Raw genomic sequence first — 17813 nt, 5'->3', positions numbered from 1 at the left:
GGCTCAGTGTGGCTCTGGCACAAGCGACCTGTTAGAAGCTCCAAGGCTGAGTCTCAACAGATCAGTGCTGGGCTAAGTCAGCCTTCACCTCTCGCAGCCCAGATCAGAACCAGTGTCCTCACGGAAGGACATCTCCTTCCCAGGACACACCTACCCAGACATTACTTGAAGGCAATGTCATGCGTGGGATCTGCACAGCAGGCAATGTTGCAGAGTCCTCCATTGCTACTTCTCTTCCCCAAACCCATAATTCTGCTCTGCATTACCAGAACATTTGTCATTTTGTTTTCAATGCTGAGATCACTTTAGTATACAAAATGCATTTGTCAGATGTATTGAAATCTCTTAGCACTTCACAAAATCTGTTAGAAGGGAATCAGTGTGAAGAACAAACTTCCTGTCTGACAAAAACCCCTTCAAAATGTGTTAAGATAATTTTCTCATTCAAGGATGAATACTTCTCAGCTGAAGTAGCTGTCTCCTTGGCTGAGTCTGTCTCACCCAGAGAAGGAGGCATGATTCAACACAATAGGCTCCAGTAGTTGTAAGTATTAAGGTGAAACTCAGCAAAATGTTGGAGTGGAATACAGTTCAACTACTGAATATGAGCCAGGTAAGAGATGCCCAGTGCAGTGATGAATGAAACATGAAACAGTGTGAGTGAATTTATCCTCACAACTGCTCCTACTGCTTAGCCCTTTGTCACAAGTATGAGATTCCTTCACCTAGTAGAAAATACCAGAATGTTTTTTGTCAGTGTAGAAAAACAAACACTGAAGGGCTGGTCTGTATCAAAAGAAAGGTGGCCAGCAGACAGAGGGAGCTGACTGTTCCCCTGTACTTGGCTCTTGTGAGGCCCCATCTGCAGTACTGTGTCCAGGCCTGGGGCCCCCAGTACAGGAGCTCTTGGAGCGGGTCCAGAGGAGGGCCACCAAGAAGGTCAGCAGGCTGGAACACCTCTCCTATGAGGAAAGGTTAAGGGAACTGGGCTTGTTTAGCTAGGAGAAGTGAAGACTCCAGGAAGCCCTCAATGTGGCCTTCCAGTAGGTGAAGGAGGGGATAAGCAGGAGGGGATCTGACTTTACACAGTTTGATTGCAGTAAGACAAAGGTGCAAAGAGGTGCTGGCACAGCTGCCCAGAGAAACTGTGGATGCCCTGTCCCTAGAGGTGTTCAAAGCCATATTGTCCTGGGCAGCCTGAGCTGATGGATGGCAGCCCTGCCCATGGCAGGAGCTTGATAATCTTTAAGGTCCCTTCCAACCTAAATCATTTTATAATTCTATGATTCTACATGATTTTAGATCACCTGGTCAGCACTCTTCAACATCCAGAAGCCTGGAGATACCTTAACATTTGATAGAAGTTTCACAATCATCCTTCATCTCAAGTCTGCCAACCTGTTTTTAGACTCGTAAGCAGAAGTCAAACTTGGCTTTGAAAGACTGATGATTTTTCTTTCCATTAATCTTTTCACTGGGATGCCAAAAATATCAGAAATTTTCTTTGATTCACAACTACAGAATAGGTCACCAATGCAAAGCCAAAAAACCCTTTAGTTTCACTTAGTCAAAGCACTAACTGTTTAACAAGGCCAAGTTCTCCTGCCCTGCATCTCCTCCAACCACACTTTGCTCAACTTATGGACGTATTTGCTGCTGCCACTCTATGCCTACAGCCAAAGCTGGGGAAAATGCATTTTTCTGCAGTATTCTCAATTTTTTGGCCATTTTTCAGTTCCCAAAACACAGCCTCATTTAACGTTCCAGATGGTTCAGCTGCTCTTCAGCTCTTTGCAGCTTGTCCTATATGCAGGTTCTTCTTGCCATAGCTGTAGTCCACATTTCCACACTGCATTTTTCATGAAACAGATGTGAGTGTAGCGTCATCCTAAACAAGGAGATTTAAGGTAGACTCCACAGGTAGGTGGAGAGCTATGCTGTGACAATTTCCTCTGCAGCCTATGAAGATGATCAGGACCTACAAGGACAGCCTAGAATTTAAAGCAGGCAGGCATACTACAGGAACATCTTCTGCCTACTTGCCCTCTAAGTACCTACAATCTGAGGAACAACCACTCTTGCTTTCTCTCAGCTGTTTTACTGCAACACTTGCAGTTTTATAGACATCTCCTTATTTAGCCAACCAGCTAACAGAAGCACAACTTTCCACTGAAGGCTAATTTGAAGTCATAAGTGCATGTCCTCAGCTGTTGCAAAATTATGCCAGTAAGTGCAGTAGGCTTTGTTTTTTTACATCAGCTGAGAATCTACTTGGTAGGGAAAAACAAGTGGATGCAGCTGCAGCTCCCTGCCTCGGGAGCTGCCTCTCTTTCACAACTGGTTGCAGGTGGCTGGAATTTGGTACTTAAAAAGAGTTCTTTCTTCTCGCATGTATCTGCAGAAGTTTGTTCATCTGCTCTGTCTGATGGCTACCCAAGGACATGTAACCCACCATAGAGGTGAAATGTTCTAGCTTAGAAAAAAAGATTACCCGATCATAAACAGAATATTTCCTCTCAGGCAGTATCATGTGGCAAAAGAAAGACAAGATTGAAAATGTGATCCCTTTTTTCTTCAAGTAGCACAGTGTCACTCAACAGACTTAATTATCCCTGAAGACACATTTTGAATTGTTGGTCTGTCAATCAAGCCACTTATTAGACATGCACATGATGTCACATTACAGCCTAAAAAATTTTCCTGCCAGTCAAAAACCTTTATATAGATCAATCTGATTTCAGAGGCAAGTCTTGTGTGTGACCTTTTACCCGTGTTTTCTGGGTGAGAATCTGAGGGGAGCTGAACAATTTCTGCGTGGTGACAGGCTGGGGCCATGGGCTGGAGCCATGGCCAGGAATTCTGCTCCTGGCCATGCTCTGCTGTATGCTGGCATGCTCTGCAGCTCTCACGGTGGGAAGGGCTCTGATATGGGAGGGGAGTGACCTGCTGTGGACCAGAGTATGAATCTCCTTCTGCTTGGGAAGCTCCAGGACCATGCTTCACTGAAGTATGTGCACTGGGTTTTGAGACAGTGCACATACTTGAGTGCAGTCTGTCCCACGGGGACTGCACAGACCCCCAACTGCTACCATGGCTGCAGACGCACAGCAGTCTTTTGGCACAGGGGGAGATCTGGGAGCCCTTGCCAGGAGGAAATAATTGCTTTCTCAAGGGAGAAAAGCAAAAGTCCTTGCACGTCTGTAAGGAGCAGATACCACACTGACAGATCAGTGAGTTTGCTAGCCTATGAGTAAGGCTACCAAGAACGAGAAGTTACGCACCAGAACATGAAAGGCAGCCCCATCTGGATTTCCCAGTCTGAAGAGCTGTGCACGTCATCCTCCATTCTCATAATCCTAGGCTGCTTTTCTTTTTCTCACCTTTATGAGCAGAAACGGCTGTTTACAAGGGTGGATAGTGATAGGACAAGGGGGAATGGTCTTAAAATGAGACAGGGGAGGTTTAGGTTAAATATTAGGTGGAAATAGTGATGCACTGGAACAGGTTGCCCAAGGAGGTTGTGGATGCCCCATCCCTGGAGGGATTCAAGTCCAGGCTGCATGTGGCTCTGGGCAGCCTGGTCTGGTGGTTGGTGACCCTGCACATAGCAGAGGGGATGAAACTAGATGATCATTGTGGTCCTTTTCAACCCAGTTCTACGATTCTATGATTCTATGCTTCTATGATTCTATGATTCTATGATTCTATGATTCTATGATTCTATGATTCTATGATTCTTTGACTCTCATAATTGGAATACCACCGTTGAGGTCTGTAAGCTTTATAGAAGGGGCAGACAAGGTAGAAGGGGTAGGGGAGTTGCCCTCTATGTTAAGAAGAAGGGTAGACTGTGAGGAGCTGATTCTGAGAAAGAGTCACAGCCTATGGATTAAGATTAGGGACTGGGCCAAAAAAGGACATCTGGTGCCTGGGATCTACAATAGGCTGCCTGATCAAAGGGAGTCTGTAAGGTGAGGCCTTCTTGCTACAGGGGGTGTTGCACTTGCAGGCTCTCATCTTGTTGAGGGATTTCAAACATTCAGATATGTACTGGGGAAACAACATGAGGGGCTGAAAGTGATCCAGGAGACTTCTGGAGTCGACTGATGAAAGCTTTCTGGTTCAGGTATTGGACAGTGCAACCGAAGGTGAAGCGCTACAGGACTTGGTGGTGTCTGACGTAGAGCCTGAAAAGAGGTTAAGGCTGGAGGCACTTTTGATTGTAGTAACCACATCCTGGCTGATTTTATCATCTCAAGGGATATGAGTCTGGTAAGGAATGGAGTCAGGACCCTGAACATCATGAGAGTTAACTCCAGGCTGTGTTAGAAATTAATGGATGAGATTTACTGGGAAACTGTCTTAGTTACAACAGAACAGAGTTGGCAGTTCTTCAAGGACACCTTTCTGAGAGCACAAGAGCTCTCCATCCCCCAGAATAAGAAATTGTGCAGACAAGGCCGGAAGCCAGCATGGATGAGCAAGGGCATGTTAATCAGGCTGAGGGGAAAAAAAGGGAAAAGTATAAGCAGTGGAAGTGGGGACGGTGGCCTGGGAAGAAAATAGGGATGCTGTCTGGATGTACAGAGATGAAATCAGGTAAGTCAGGATGCAGATAGTATTAAAAATTTGTGAGGGATGTGAAAAATAACAAGAAGGGGTTATTTGTATACAATGGGTAGAAGAGACAGGCAAAGGAGAATGTACTCTCTCTAATAAATGAAAATGGAGAACTGGTATCCTCAGACATGGAAAAGGGTGAGGTACTTAATTAGTTTTTGCCTATGCCTTCAGTAGGAGACAGGATTCCTACACCTCTCATATTCCTGAACTTCTAAGCGGAGGTAAGAGTGGAGAAAGCACCCCAGGGCTCTGAAGGAACTGGCTAATGTGGTCTCCAAGACACTCTACATAATATCTGAGAAGTCTATCATGGGAATTCCCCAGTGACGGGAAAATGAGAAACATCACTCCTATGTATAGGAAAGAGAGAAAGGAAGACCCATGGAAATGCACTCTGGTAAGCTTCATGTCTGTGCATGGGAACATCATGGAGCAGATCCTCCTGGAAGAAATGCTAAGGCACAAGCAGAAGAGGAACTGACTTTTTACATGGTCTGCTAGTGACAGGACAATGGAGAATGTTTTTAAATTAAAAGAAGGGAGATTTAGCTTACATGTTAGGAAGAAACCTTTTACTCAGAGGGCAGCGAGGCACTGGCACAGACTTCCCAGAGAAGCTGTAGATGCCCCATCTCTGGAGGCATTCAAGGCCAGGTTGGATGGGGCCCTGGGCAGCCTGAGCTGGTGGGTAGCAACCTTGCTTATGGTGGGGCTTTAAACTAGATAATCTTTGAGGTCCCATCTAACCCGATCCATTCTATGATTTGGTATGATTAGCCCATTGGGCTGGATACCTTCTAGATGCTAAAAAGTGAAGGTGTTGCCTTCCTGTTGATCTGGCTGGTAAGTTAGAACCTGGAGGGACCACTCCTCATCCCAGTGGTGTCACAAGCGGTGCTTCAAGATCAGCAACAGGATACAAGATTCAAAGATGTTATATACGCTTTCTTTACCAATGCTTCCTCAAACTTTATGCACCAAGTTTCAGCACCACTTCAAGTATTCTTTGAACTTATATAAAAGGAAATGGCAATGGCTGAGGCTTTCAAGGTAATGCAATTTATCTTCTCAAAATCAGCTTTTTGGGTGTCAGGCAAAACAATTTCACAGTAGCTTGAAAAGATCATGTTTGGCATTGCTGAATTTTTATTGGTCTTTAATGTTACTTGAAAAGACCAGGCCATACTGCAGTGTTCATTTTTCTATTGATTTTTCAGACAGTTTGATAACACAAATGAAAAAATGCCCAGAATAAGACATCTTTCCTAAAGCTGAGGAACTTTGGAGGAAGTCACACAACAAGTCTCCACTTCAAGGGGGCTCCACTCCGCTTTAAGGGGGCTCCTGGATGCATGCTTGAAGTCAGCAAAAAAAAGTGTCTGTAAACAATAAGAAAAAAATAATGGCTTCATATTTACAGAAGATAGCTCTTCTTTAAAGAGCAGTTAAAAGCACATCTGCAGGGTAAAGCAGCTGTTCAAGGCTGGCAGTGCAAACACCATACTGCAGGTCCAGTATAGGTGGCTGAATGCAGTCTTCCTTGCAAAAAAGAGGATTGCTCATTGCCTTGTTTCCGGTTCTAAGGTGGTTCAATACTTCCAGGTGATCTTTCCCAGAAGAGAAAGATTTCATGTATCTCTAATGGAAGTGCTGTCTGCAAATGCATCAGTGATTGGTATGGCTGGAGGAGGAATGGCAGAGGAATGAGCCCCTGGTGGAGAGGGGTAAAGAGAAGTGCAAGCCCTTTCTGCAGAGGAAGCAGGCTGCACTTGGTTCCAATTTGCACAGCTGAGGAGGTGGCTCTGTGGAACATCCCCCTGCCTGACCTCAGCAGTGTGCCACCAGCAGCTGTGATTTTTCAGAACTCTGCTCAGTGCATGAGCTGCTGAGCATCCTTGGTCCCACCAGGGGTAGGCAGGCTGTTTACGGACTAGCTGGAGCTTCTTTGCAAAAGAGCTCTTGCTCAGAGCCCTCTCTGAGAAAATGCGTCTCCTTGCAGCCTTGGGTTGAAGTTTTAGACTGCTGTCCCTCCTCTACCCATAGAGGAAGGGGAAACTGGGAGACCAGGAGCAGCCTGCAGGAAGCCCATGGAAGACCATAAAGGCTGATCCTTCTGCCTCCCTGGTCCAAGAACTGCAGTGATACTAAAGCGCACAGCATCAGAGGGGGCAAAATGTTGCGTGACTGCTTTCAGTCAAGTACACTTTTCCAGCATTTCTGTGTAAGATCTCTCATGAATCCTTATCACCATCACTGGTGAGTTAAAGAGACAATGTGATCTGGCTCTGCGAAACTTTTTCTTTCCAGGATAACACCATCTGCTGGTGGCCTATTTCTGGAGATGATTTCTACCTGTTTGTATATTTGCTACACGTAACAGAATCCTTTTCTCATAATAAATTGCATCACGTTACAATATGTAATTCTATACAACTATTACAGTCTTTACGGAATAATATCCAGGGACCTGGGGATGTTCCCTAGTAGGGCACATCTTCATTGAGAGTTATTCTTATCACTTACAAACAGAACATCCTGACTTAACTCAAACATCTTTTATTACAGTTTGAACTAATAACAAAACAAGAACAAAGAAAGCTCTCCATGCAAAGCAAAAGCATGACAACCTGCCACTGAGGACTGCAGATATTCGGAAGCATGTTCAAGCAGAAGTTTAGATATAGATGCATTTCAGTCCATGCACAGATTAGCATTGAAATGGAGTCCTTCTCCGTCCATGCCTGGTCAGAGGGTCCCACTGCCTCCTCCTGTGCCACATTTATGCAGGGATTTGGATCTGCATGAGATGAAATCATTGTTCCATCAGATGACTCACATGATGAAGCTGTACCCTGGGATCTCATCATGATATCCTTCACAAAATCCTTCTCTTATGGGTGCCAGAATAGTGAAGGCATTTACCTTTCCTCTGAAACCTGGCTCTTCCATCAACACTTAGAGCAGCTCGCTGACTAAATCCCCTATGCATTTGAATAATTTATCAGATGAACAAATTAATTTGTGCGGAATGAAGAGCTGGACTGCTGAGGTGCAGTAATACCCACACAATGGAATGGAAGCTGGGGAAGTGGGGAGAACAAACCCATAACTGTGGCACACAGTGCCATCTGCTTGGGTGGATAAAGGCAGTTGTGGCCATGTCTGAAACACAGGAGAGCAGGGAGTACAGAGCAGCATCCAACAATTGGGTTAGAATGAGTAGAAGTGTTTAAGAAACAAACAAGTTTTGTGACCTGGAGAAAGATATTGTTACAGAATGACTGAAAATTCAATTGCAAGTTTTACAACTCATTCCAGATTTTCCAGTTCAGAAGCAATGTAAGTAACATAAATGTTCCTTTTATATCACACCGACAGTTATGAAATAGAAATCTTAACTCCTGCCAAACAATCTGTCACCCCAGGCCTGGACTGGGGAACTGACAAAGGTGTATTACAACAGTGCAAAGGCTGAAAATACTAACAGCCAGACTTCAGGTAGTGTAAGCTGCCTTTGGTCCAGCTTACACCAGCTGCTGATCTGGTCCACAAGAGTTTTGCAGCTGTAGCAATCGGAGTGATGATGGTTTGTGTTCACCAAATGCTAATGAGCACTACCTAACTAGTCATGGTTTATTGCATTTGTGACCAGAAGACTGATTTTATACAGCATCATTAAAATCCTTCTTCTAGCTGTTCTTCAAAGAAATCGTTACAAGCCACAGTCAGAGTTGCAACCAGAGTCATAAATTCATTAAAATCCACTTCATTGTCTTTATTGGAATCCAGATCGTTCATAATCTTATCAACAAGATGAGGATCGTTTTGGCCCTGAAAAGAAAAAATAAGAAAAAAACAAAAACAAACAAACAAACAAACAAACAAAACTGTCTTAGCTGTGTAGATCTTGAGTGCATAATTACAGCAAACCAGATGGTACGTCACAGCCCAGGTGCTATGAAATAAAAGAGTGAGGGAATTATGCACCTGAATACTAACATACCATGAAGTGTAACATTAAAAACACAGATCTGGAGTCCCAGAGATGCACAGTAACAGAAACTGGAGACTGTGCAGCTCTTAGGAGAAATACAGGTACTAAATGGGTACAGAAATGGATCAAACAGATTTGAGGAGCTACTGAGCACTGATTTATTTTGACAAGTCTGATCTGCGATGCTTATTTCTCTACATCATTCCTAAAAAACATGTTCATAAGTAGTTGTATTATACCTCCACTGATCACATTCAGAAGGTTTCTACTTAACAAAGAGCACATCCTACGCAGTGAAAGTAAGGGCAGCCAATCTCATAATAGTAAATCAGTAGCTAAGACTAAAAGAAAATCCTATTCAAGGAAATGGAGGTATAAGGGTATGAAAAAATCCTGCTGACGGTAATGGGTCTCAGAACAATGCTTACAGTTCAGAGGCTTCAGAAAAAAACAGTTATGAATCAAATTATCATTCCATAAAGCATCAATTGCTGCATAATGAAGAACATAACAAATGTGTAAAGAAATTCATATGAAAGGCTGATCACTGGGAGGTTTTCTTAGAATCTCTCTGCAGGGCAGACAAGCAGCTGTATTGTTTGCAGTTTCCCACAAACCTGTGTAACAGTTGTCTGTGATGCAGTTATAAGCCTCTAGGAATATGAGAGACCTTGGATCCCACACTACATGACCATGGTATGCAAACTGCTTTCTTGTCTGCTGAGAGCTAGTTGCTGGAATTGATTCTTTGAAGGACATATTCTGCCTTTTCAACTTTCCACTTTTCAAATGGGATATTTGATCTCATCTCCCTCTCTCCATCTCTCAAAGACAACTGTCATCTGAGAGGCTGTGGCACGATGTGTGCAGTGTAAGGAGATGCCGTTCCTGAACACTTTGATAGATGTTTATCCCACCTGAGAAACAGAAACTCAGAGACTCAGGAGCTGCATCTTACAGAAAGGAAGTCAGTGAGCTCCCTGGTGAGGAGTTCCTTGAGCTCTCTTTTGCTCAGCTTGTATCTGTCACCTTCTTTGCCAGAGTAGTGATGAAAAATCCTGATGAAGGTATTCATGGCATCCTCCAGTGGAGTGGACATGGCAGGAGCAGGAGAGCTGTGGGGCAAAAACCCAGAGTCAGCAACGTGGCATAGGAGCCAAAGTCATGACATGGAGAAGGGATGAGAACTAGCATGGATGGGCATTGTCACCAGTGCAGAGAAAATGAGTCTTCTGCTGATCCGTTCTACCATGTGCATGTGAAAAGGCTATGTTATTAAAAAATAGCAATAAAACTGGGGACTGGAACTAGATCACAGAATCACAACTGTAGGGGTTGGAACGGACTTCCAGAGATAATTGAGTCCAGCCCCCCTGCAAAGCAGGCCCCCTACAGCAGGCAAATGAAGATGAAATTGAAATCACTTCCAACCCAAGCCATTCTCTGATTCTATGAAAATAAAATATCATCCTGAATTCATTTGCATTTACCTCTAAAAGGTACAGAGAAAGGAAAGCTCTTATTGAAGAGAGCGTTCTACTGCAAATACACTTGCTACAAAAAGAAACCTCTTGCACCCATAGCTGAAAATTCAAACATGATGAAGGCACCATGTGGCTCATACAGAAGTTTCCACGAAAAATTAGAATCAACAGAAAACAGCAGCTGAAGGAGACATTATTTATACAGGATGCCCCTGATATTTCTATGGTGGTTGGAGGAAAGTCACTGATTATAAAAATGTGCAAGGGTATGGGCATCAGCTTTTGCTTTATTTGGTACTGGTTTGAGATGTTTTTTTCTTTCATCTCTGTAAATTACTTGAAATAAGCAAATATAAGCTATAGGGCTTGTTTCATCAAGCATGCAGTAAGAAAAAAGAAAGGGAAGCACCACTAAAACAGAAAAGACAAATGTAATGTAATTCATTAGTGAGTAACTGACATTAAAAGAACAAAAACAAAAAAAAATGTGAAAAATAGAAACAAAGTGAAAGGAAAAGGGAAATATTGTTCTGATTAAGCCCCAGAAGAGAGCTTAAAAAGGCAGAATGAAACTCAAAGTAAGACTGGAGTCATGAGCAATATTACAATGCAAAGACCAAGACTTACCTGCTTTAGAGGTGTGGTGAAGTGTTTGAAGATAAACACTCAGCTTAGAAGGTGGTGGCCACCTTCTGTTCAAAGCCCACACACAGGCTTCTGTTTATCAGGCTGAGAGGGTGGATTACACATATAGGGACAGACGTATAATTGTCACACAGACAGGTCTTCTGTTTCGCTCTGCAGTTGCCTACTGTGTGCTGTGAAAGTCCTTGCTCTAGATAGGTCACTTAAATATTCACCAGGCCGCATACAGGGTTGTGTGTGGACACTCAAGATTTTTTTTTTATCTTTTAACCTCTTACAAAAATATATATCCAGAGGCCTGAAAGTAAAAACTAGTAAATACAAACAATAAATGTAAGTCTGTATGGAATAACATATTCCATTTTCAAAAACACCTCTTAATCTCTCCACAGTTCTACAGCAGAGAGCCAGAGTGCCTGGGCACTGGCAGCTCATCCTCAAGGATACTTCAGGATCAAATGTAGGCTTGTTGTTGAGTTTGCACCAAACCCTTTGAGACGTTTACTGTCAGATGTCTCAACAAGCTTAAAACGCTGGTTTTGTCAAAGTTCTTGCCATAGAATCATAGAATCATTGAATCATAGTATCATTTTCATATAAAGATGTGGCTAGAACTGCTCAGATCTGTGGACCTGAGTCAATTTCTGTCAACTCAGTTGAACTGAATTCCAGAGACTCTAAGGAGAGCACCCTGGGTTTAGCACACAGCTTCTTGCTTGAGTTTGGTTTCTCTCCAAAAAGTTTTCCACCTGTTGCATATGCATATTCATCAAACAAAATTGCACAGAAGAACAGTTACAGGAAACACAGCTGTGGCTACTTCTCTTTTTTATCCCAGCCTGGAGGACAGAGAAGGAGATGGGCTACACTGTTGTTTCTGAAAGCTTCCAGCCACTCATAATTTTAAGCGCCCAGCAGATCTCAGCCCACACTTCTGTCTGTCTCCTCTGCCCCCAGATATGCCTCTCTCATCTGTGCTGCTGCAAGAAGCCTCCACAGCGGGAGGGGTCTTGGGCAAGGACTTGTCTGATGGGCAAGGATGTGCTCTGGGAAAAGGGATGCCTCACAAAATGCTGAATCCAGCAGTATGGGAGGTGACTGCACGTGAAGCTTTGCTTCTGAAGCAGTAGGCAGGCTCATTTGGATAGAGGTCTCTGTGGACGCACACAGCAGTGCTTCATTTCCTATCACTGTGACTGTGATTCTCACTGGGCTAGGAGGAGGAGACACGTCCGTTGGAGGACAGGTCCTAATGGAAGCTAGCCTGGATGTTGATCCACAACAAAAAGAATCTATCAGCCCCTGAAATCAGGTGAGTTCTGGGGAAGAGTGCCCTCCATTCCCCTTCTGTATGTGGTGAGGGATGCTTGTGGTATCAGCTGCATTGCAGCTGTGCATGCACTGTGCCATTGCCGATGCTAAGAAAAAAATATATCAAGAGAGACTGTTCTTTATGCATCTACGGACATGAAGGGCTGTGATTCGCTAATGACAACAACTACTGTTCACGAATATTATTCAAACAAACAGTAAAACACCTTTTTGTTGTTGTTATTTATTCAACATCTTCACCCACAGCCAGAAAGAAACACAGCTAAGTCAACACATATTTACACAATCCTCCTGTTTTTCTATGTATTAAACATATCCTCTGCCTTATGAATATTGCAATTAATTATTTAAGCAGAGTCTACAGGAGGTGCAACTTTCAAGCAGCTCGTATAGTCTTTCAGAGCTGCTATCCTCAGGACAGAAGAAAGAAGGGCTTTCTCTGTTATCTCCAGAACATCAACTCAATAATTTACACAGTGATACAATCTGTGTTGTCTCTTTCACTAGCTACTTTCACTAAAGCTAATTGTGTAAGGAACTCTCTAACCCATGTTGGAGGATTGTATCTACAGAAAGAGCAGCTGCACTGAGCTTGTTTATTAACATATCCTTTCATTTGTTCTGTCCACCCCACTCCCTTTCCAGCTATTAAAATCCTGCTGGTGGCTCCAGTGACAGCAGGGATCTCCCTGCTCCTCTGAGGGCAGATCCCAGAAGCTACTCAAAGTTCATGATTATCAATCCACTATTTTGAACTCTTCATCCAAAACTCTTGATAATCATTTTTTGATATGCTATCTGATAAGCACTGAAGATAACTAAGGGCATTGTGGCCTGAGAGAAGAGCATTTCTGTATCAGGGCAAGAACCAATGATATATTAGTAGCCACCACTTCCCCACTGATCCTACCCTGCTCTCTGGTTTGCACCAGGGTGAGCACAGGAGTGGCGCCAGGGCAGACACATGGCTGACAGAGCAGAATTGCAGTGATTGGAGACATAGAAAAGATTGGTACTTTCTTCATTAGTGTCCAAACTGACCATGCCTCATCCCACCTATTGCTCAAAGTAGAATGGTTACCAGATGAAGTTAGCTATGGGCTTATCTTGCTAAATCTTAAAAACCTTCACGGACAGAATTTTCAGAGATTCTTAGGTAACCTACAGTTCTGCTGCATTACCTCCCTAGAGAAGATGTAATATTCAGTATGGACATCCCAAGTTGTGAACATGGCCACTGGCCGTTCTTGTACTGTCACCACCACCAAGAAGTGACTTCACTGACATTATAAATTATCTTCAAATACTCATTATCCCTCAGCCTAACTCAAAAATAAACCAGAAAGCAGCCTGTTGCCTGACTTACCTAATCTAGTTCCATGTTTTTGTGTATCCTATATGTCACATGCTGGCCCCTTGCAGACTGCTCCAGCTGCGCCCTTCTCCTAATGAATAAAGTGATATTAATGTGCACACTGCAATATTAAAGACTACACTGCAAAATTAATGGCTGTCAGAATCAGAAGAGCAGATTTTCCACACGGCATGTCAAAACTTCTACATAGGACTGAATTCTGTCATCTTTGGTTAAGCATTAATACACACAAGCCTTACAGAATGAGTAATCCATCCGATTGTTCACTGGAGGCTGCTGAGAGACGAAGGCTTTTTCTTGTTGTGTAAATTTGAGAAAAGACCAAACCAGCTATGAGTGATTCCTTCATTTCTAGTCAGAGTAAGCTAGAAGTACACATTGTCTCTATGGAGTTGCACCTTCCCTCCTCCATGGGGATGAAGCACTCAGACCTCAGGCAGAGAATCTTAATGCTGTTCTCTGCTCCTTAAGAATGACTGATACAAGTCAACAGCCCTTCACTTCCACAGACAAGAAGGAGAGGTTTTGGCTTCTTGCATCACAGTGATTTTCCCTTTAGTCTCTTTCTGAAGCAACATAATAGAGGATGCTTTTAAGCCAGAGCAACCTATAAAGTGAGAGACTAACCTGCAATAAAATACTGCTCAATTTCAGTGGGAGAATCTCAAACTTAGGACATCTGTTTTTCAACATTTGCCAGAACACATGTGGAGAATATTTTCTCACAAGTAATTATTCTGCTGGGAAAGACAAGTCAGCCTCCCACCCACATCCTGTGATCATTTATTTTTCCCACATTCACACCACTTTTGAGATGCATGTGTTCTGCATAAATGTTGTACCCCCAAAGTGGCAAAAGGTGTGATTGGAAAGAACAGGCAACTCTGCAAGACTCAGAGGGACAGATAAACTGGACAGTAAAAAGCTTACACTAGATTAACTAGCCTAGATTAGAATAAAGAGCTTATTTCTATAGATTAAAGAGTTTACAAGAGACTTACATTTGAACCAGCATTTCATGTTATATTGAGCATTTTTACATTTTTAGCATTGCTAGCATTTTCATTTCTGTTCTGTTTCTGTATCTGGCTAGTTGACTGATTTGTCTCATTACATCAGGCATAAGTCTCCAACAAGCCTGGTTCACATCTCCAAGACTTTAAACTGCTGTAACCACACAGATAGCAGAATACCAAAGAGCTGGAGCTGTGGTGGACACCCTGTCCCTGGAGATACTCAAGGCCAGTGTGGACCAGGCTCTGGGCAACCTGATCTATCTGTGGATGTCCCTGTTCACTGCAGGGGTGCTTGTCTAGATGACCTTTAAGGGTCTCCTCCTACTCTAAGGATTCTATGATTTTGTGATCCTGCTAATAGCTTTTATGACCTAAATTTGGTGATTTTCTCTGTACAGATCTTTTCTGAGAAGTTACACTTCAAGGACTGCCCAGCTCGAGTTTACCCTGATCTCATTATTTTCTGAGTCCCATGCTGAACAAGACTGTATATATCTTTTCCAAATGCACTGATGACTTTTCATTTGAAATGTCTAGCCCACTGAACTCTGCTTGTTCTCATAGTGATCATTTCTCTTATGCTTCTCATTTGGGACAGGAATTGGAGTGTTGCATATGAGATGCACAGTTGCTTCACCACCCACTACTCCCTTCTCTTCCTTCTAACAAATGAACCACCTTTTTCTCTGTGAGCAATCACCCATTACTACACTGTGAAAGTAATGCTTGATTGTACAGGAATGTATTGTTACCTGGAAAACTGCCTAGAAAGCCTTATCTAACCCTAAACTGAAATTATGAAGTCATATTCTGCTCATACAATATTTTCTTCCACTCAGGCCTCTGAAACATATGTATTTATTATGTCATTTATCAGCCAAGCCATTTATTACTTTAATACCACTGGTCTACACTTAGGAATACCAAAATAGTGTAAAACGCCACACAGTCAGAGCCAGCTCTGCTTCTTACAGCAGCAGGGCATCCAGTTCGAAGGCCAGAGCACAACTCTCCTTTCTGTAACCAGAGAACGTGCACACTGCTCCAGCTGGCTATGCTAAGTCACCTTACGATATGTCACCATCTGAGCAAAGCCAAGATAGCAATACCCCTTGTGATAATTCCACTGGTGCATAAGAGGAACCCACCCTCCTGAGACATGCTATTTCTGTCCGACTCATTCATACTTGTATCAACATTCAGCAGCCTTTGCCCTAATTCATTTCAACATCCAGTTCCTTCCACAAGGTTTTTGCAGACAGGTACAGCCTGTGCTGCATAACCATTGGTAGCCCTCCTTACAGGGTAAGTTGCAGGTGCCTGCTGGCTTTGTCACAGGACAGTGGCCATGTCACCTAGCAGGTTGTAGTAGATGACTAGGAAAATTCCTGTCCCCTTCACATTCTCCAGCGTGCGTGGTTCTCCTACACTGCCCCTACCTGAATGGCACTTCAGGTCTGACACATGCATGGGCACATGGGAACAAGAAGAGTTTGCCAGTTACTGTTGATGTCAAAGCTGATGGAGATGTATTAGTTAATGAAGATACCTTGGAAGGGCCCAATGTGCAATGGATTCATTTTCTGCTTCATGATGATTTCAACAGCACAGGTGATCCTCTCCCCTGTTGAGCGCTCGGAAACATGTAGGATACCTGCAGACCTTGAACAACGTCCTGCATGTGCTTTCATTGCTTTGTAATCTCAAGAAATCACATGCTCATGGAATCGCAGGGGTTGGAATGGGCCTCAAGAGTCCCTTTGCATACTTCTCTAGTCTCAGGCTAAAAATTCTGCAGCTATTAAATTTAGGAACAAGCTTCCGATGGCAGTGAGCTCCTCCAAGCAGTTAAGGACCCAACCATGTAACTGCACACTTGCACGTATGCTTGGCCATGTCATGATGCGTGGGTGGCCACAGAAGTGGAGCTTCTGCAGCTTTTCCATACTCACTTCCATATTCACAGTAAGCTGTGAGATCAAGCAGACCAGTTTTGAGATAAAAGGCAAATAAACTCTCCTTCCTTATCAGTCGTGCATTAAGACGAGACTGATTCAATATTTCTGGGTATTGTTGATATGAAGTCAACATATATATATATTTTAAAAAAGAGGTAAATAAAGTTTTCTTCGTGTACGCACCAATGAGAAAAACTTATTTTGGTCTGGCACTGCCCCTTAGTGTCTTGCTGAAGAACTGCTACTTCCAGATCTCAACTCCAGCAGTGACCAGCAACTACTGGCCCTAAACTCCAGGACACCTAAAAGTGGTTCACTACTGCACCACTACAGCACTGCATAAGGGTCTGCATTATGAACTGCAAGCTAAATGAGAAGAAAAATACAGAAAAAGAAAATAAAAACCAAACTCCAGCTACTTGTGTCTTGTTAGCTAAAGCTACAAACTCTGTAGATAATTTGTGCTTAACACCATTCAGCGTTCAACCTATGGGATTTAGGCACATGCTTTGTAGAACTCAGGCTGTATATCCCACTAATGAGAGGCAGGCAGGCCACAGCAGGCAATTGTGGAAACATCTGGCCCTTAGTAGTGCGCCACAAGCTCATCACCTGCTGTGGGAAAACCAAAGTTAATTCCAATCCCAGTGGTTGGGCGGTGACTGAAAGAAGAAAGAACATGGTAATGTAGTATGTGCAAGAGCTGTTACAGAAGCAGACTGTTAAAAAAAATTAAAAATAAAAATTAAAAAAAGAGTCTCTCTGAAATGCAATGGGATAAAGGAGTCTTAAGAGGGATTTTGGGGGCAGGCAGGTATTCAGGATACAGAACAAGTACCTGGGGAAGGTGAAGCCATAGAAAAAGACGTAAGTATTTTCCAGGTGTTTTCACTGTGGTGAAGCTTGGGGCTTCCAGAGGATGGAGAAAGGAACATGCTGAAGGATCTGTGCCAGAACAAAGTAGAGGAAGAAGCTGTAGGCCAAATCCTCACAACAAGCAGAACGAGTTGATAGGACTGAATGATGTTCACCCCAGAGCTGTAGAGGAACTCAAGGTGGATGAACCATGCACTCTGCCTGGGAGCCGTGTTCTGAAACCTTATTTGGGACTACAGTGCAGGAACTGGGCAGGGAGAATGTCAATGTGAGAGGTGCCCTGCGATACCCAGAGGGATGCTGACAGTAAATGTGTTGTTCAGAGTGGATCAAGAGGAGTCCAGCCTCAAAACCAGAATGCTAGGAACATGAATAGAAATAATGTACTGGGGAAAAGTAAAGGGAAGTCATAGCTCAAACCTGCTGATGCTCCCTGGAGGAAACCATAAGTTGATAACCTCTCTCCTTATTGTCTACCTTGTTCACAGAGAGTATTCCTCACTCTTAAAG

At 43.3% G+C, this 17813-nt stretch overlaps 1 protein-coding gene across 1 annotated transcript; it reads right to left on the bottom strand.

The window, feature by feature from the left end:
* Positions 1–8298: 8298 nt before the first annotated feature.
* S100Z (S100 calcium binding protein Z) lies at positions 8299–9716 on the bottom strand (the record flags this gene model as incomplete). The annotated part of the gene is made up of 2 exons (XM_079549039.1): positions 8299–8454; positions 9576–9716. The coding sequence occupies 2 exons, from the start codon at positions 9714–9716 to the stop codon at positions 8299–8301; spliced, it is 297 nt and encodes a 98-aa protein (XP_079405165.1).
* Positions 9717–17813: the final 8097 nt, after the last annotated feature.

Source organism: Tetrao urogallus (assembly GCF_951394365.1).
Source record: "Tetrao urogallus genome assembly, chromosome: Z".
Taxonomy (NCBI): domain Eukaryota; kingdom Metazoa; phylum Chordata; class Aves; order Galliformes; family Phasianidae; genus Tetrao; species Tetrao urogallus.
Note: the sequence above shows the minus strand (reverse complement) of the source record. Positions and strands in the feature narration are given on the sequence as shown.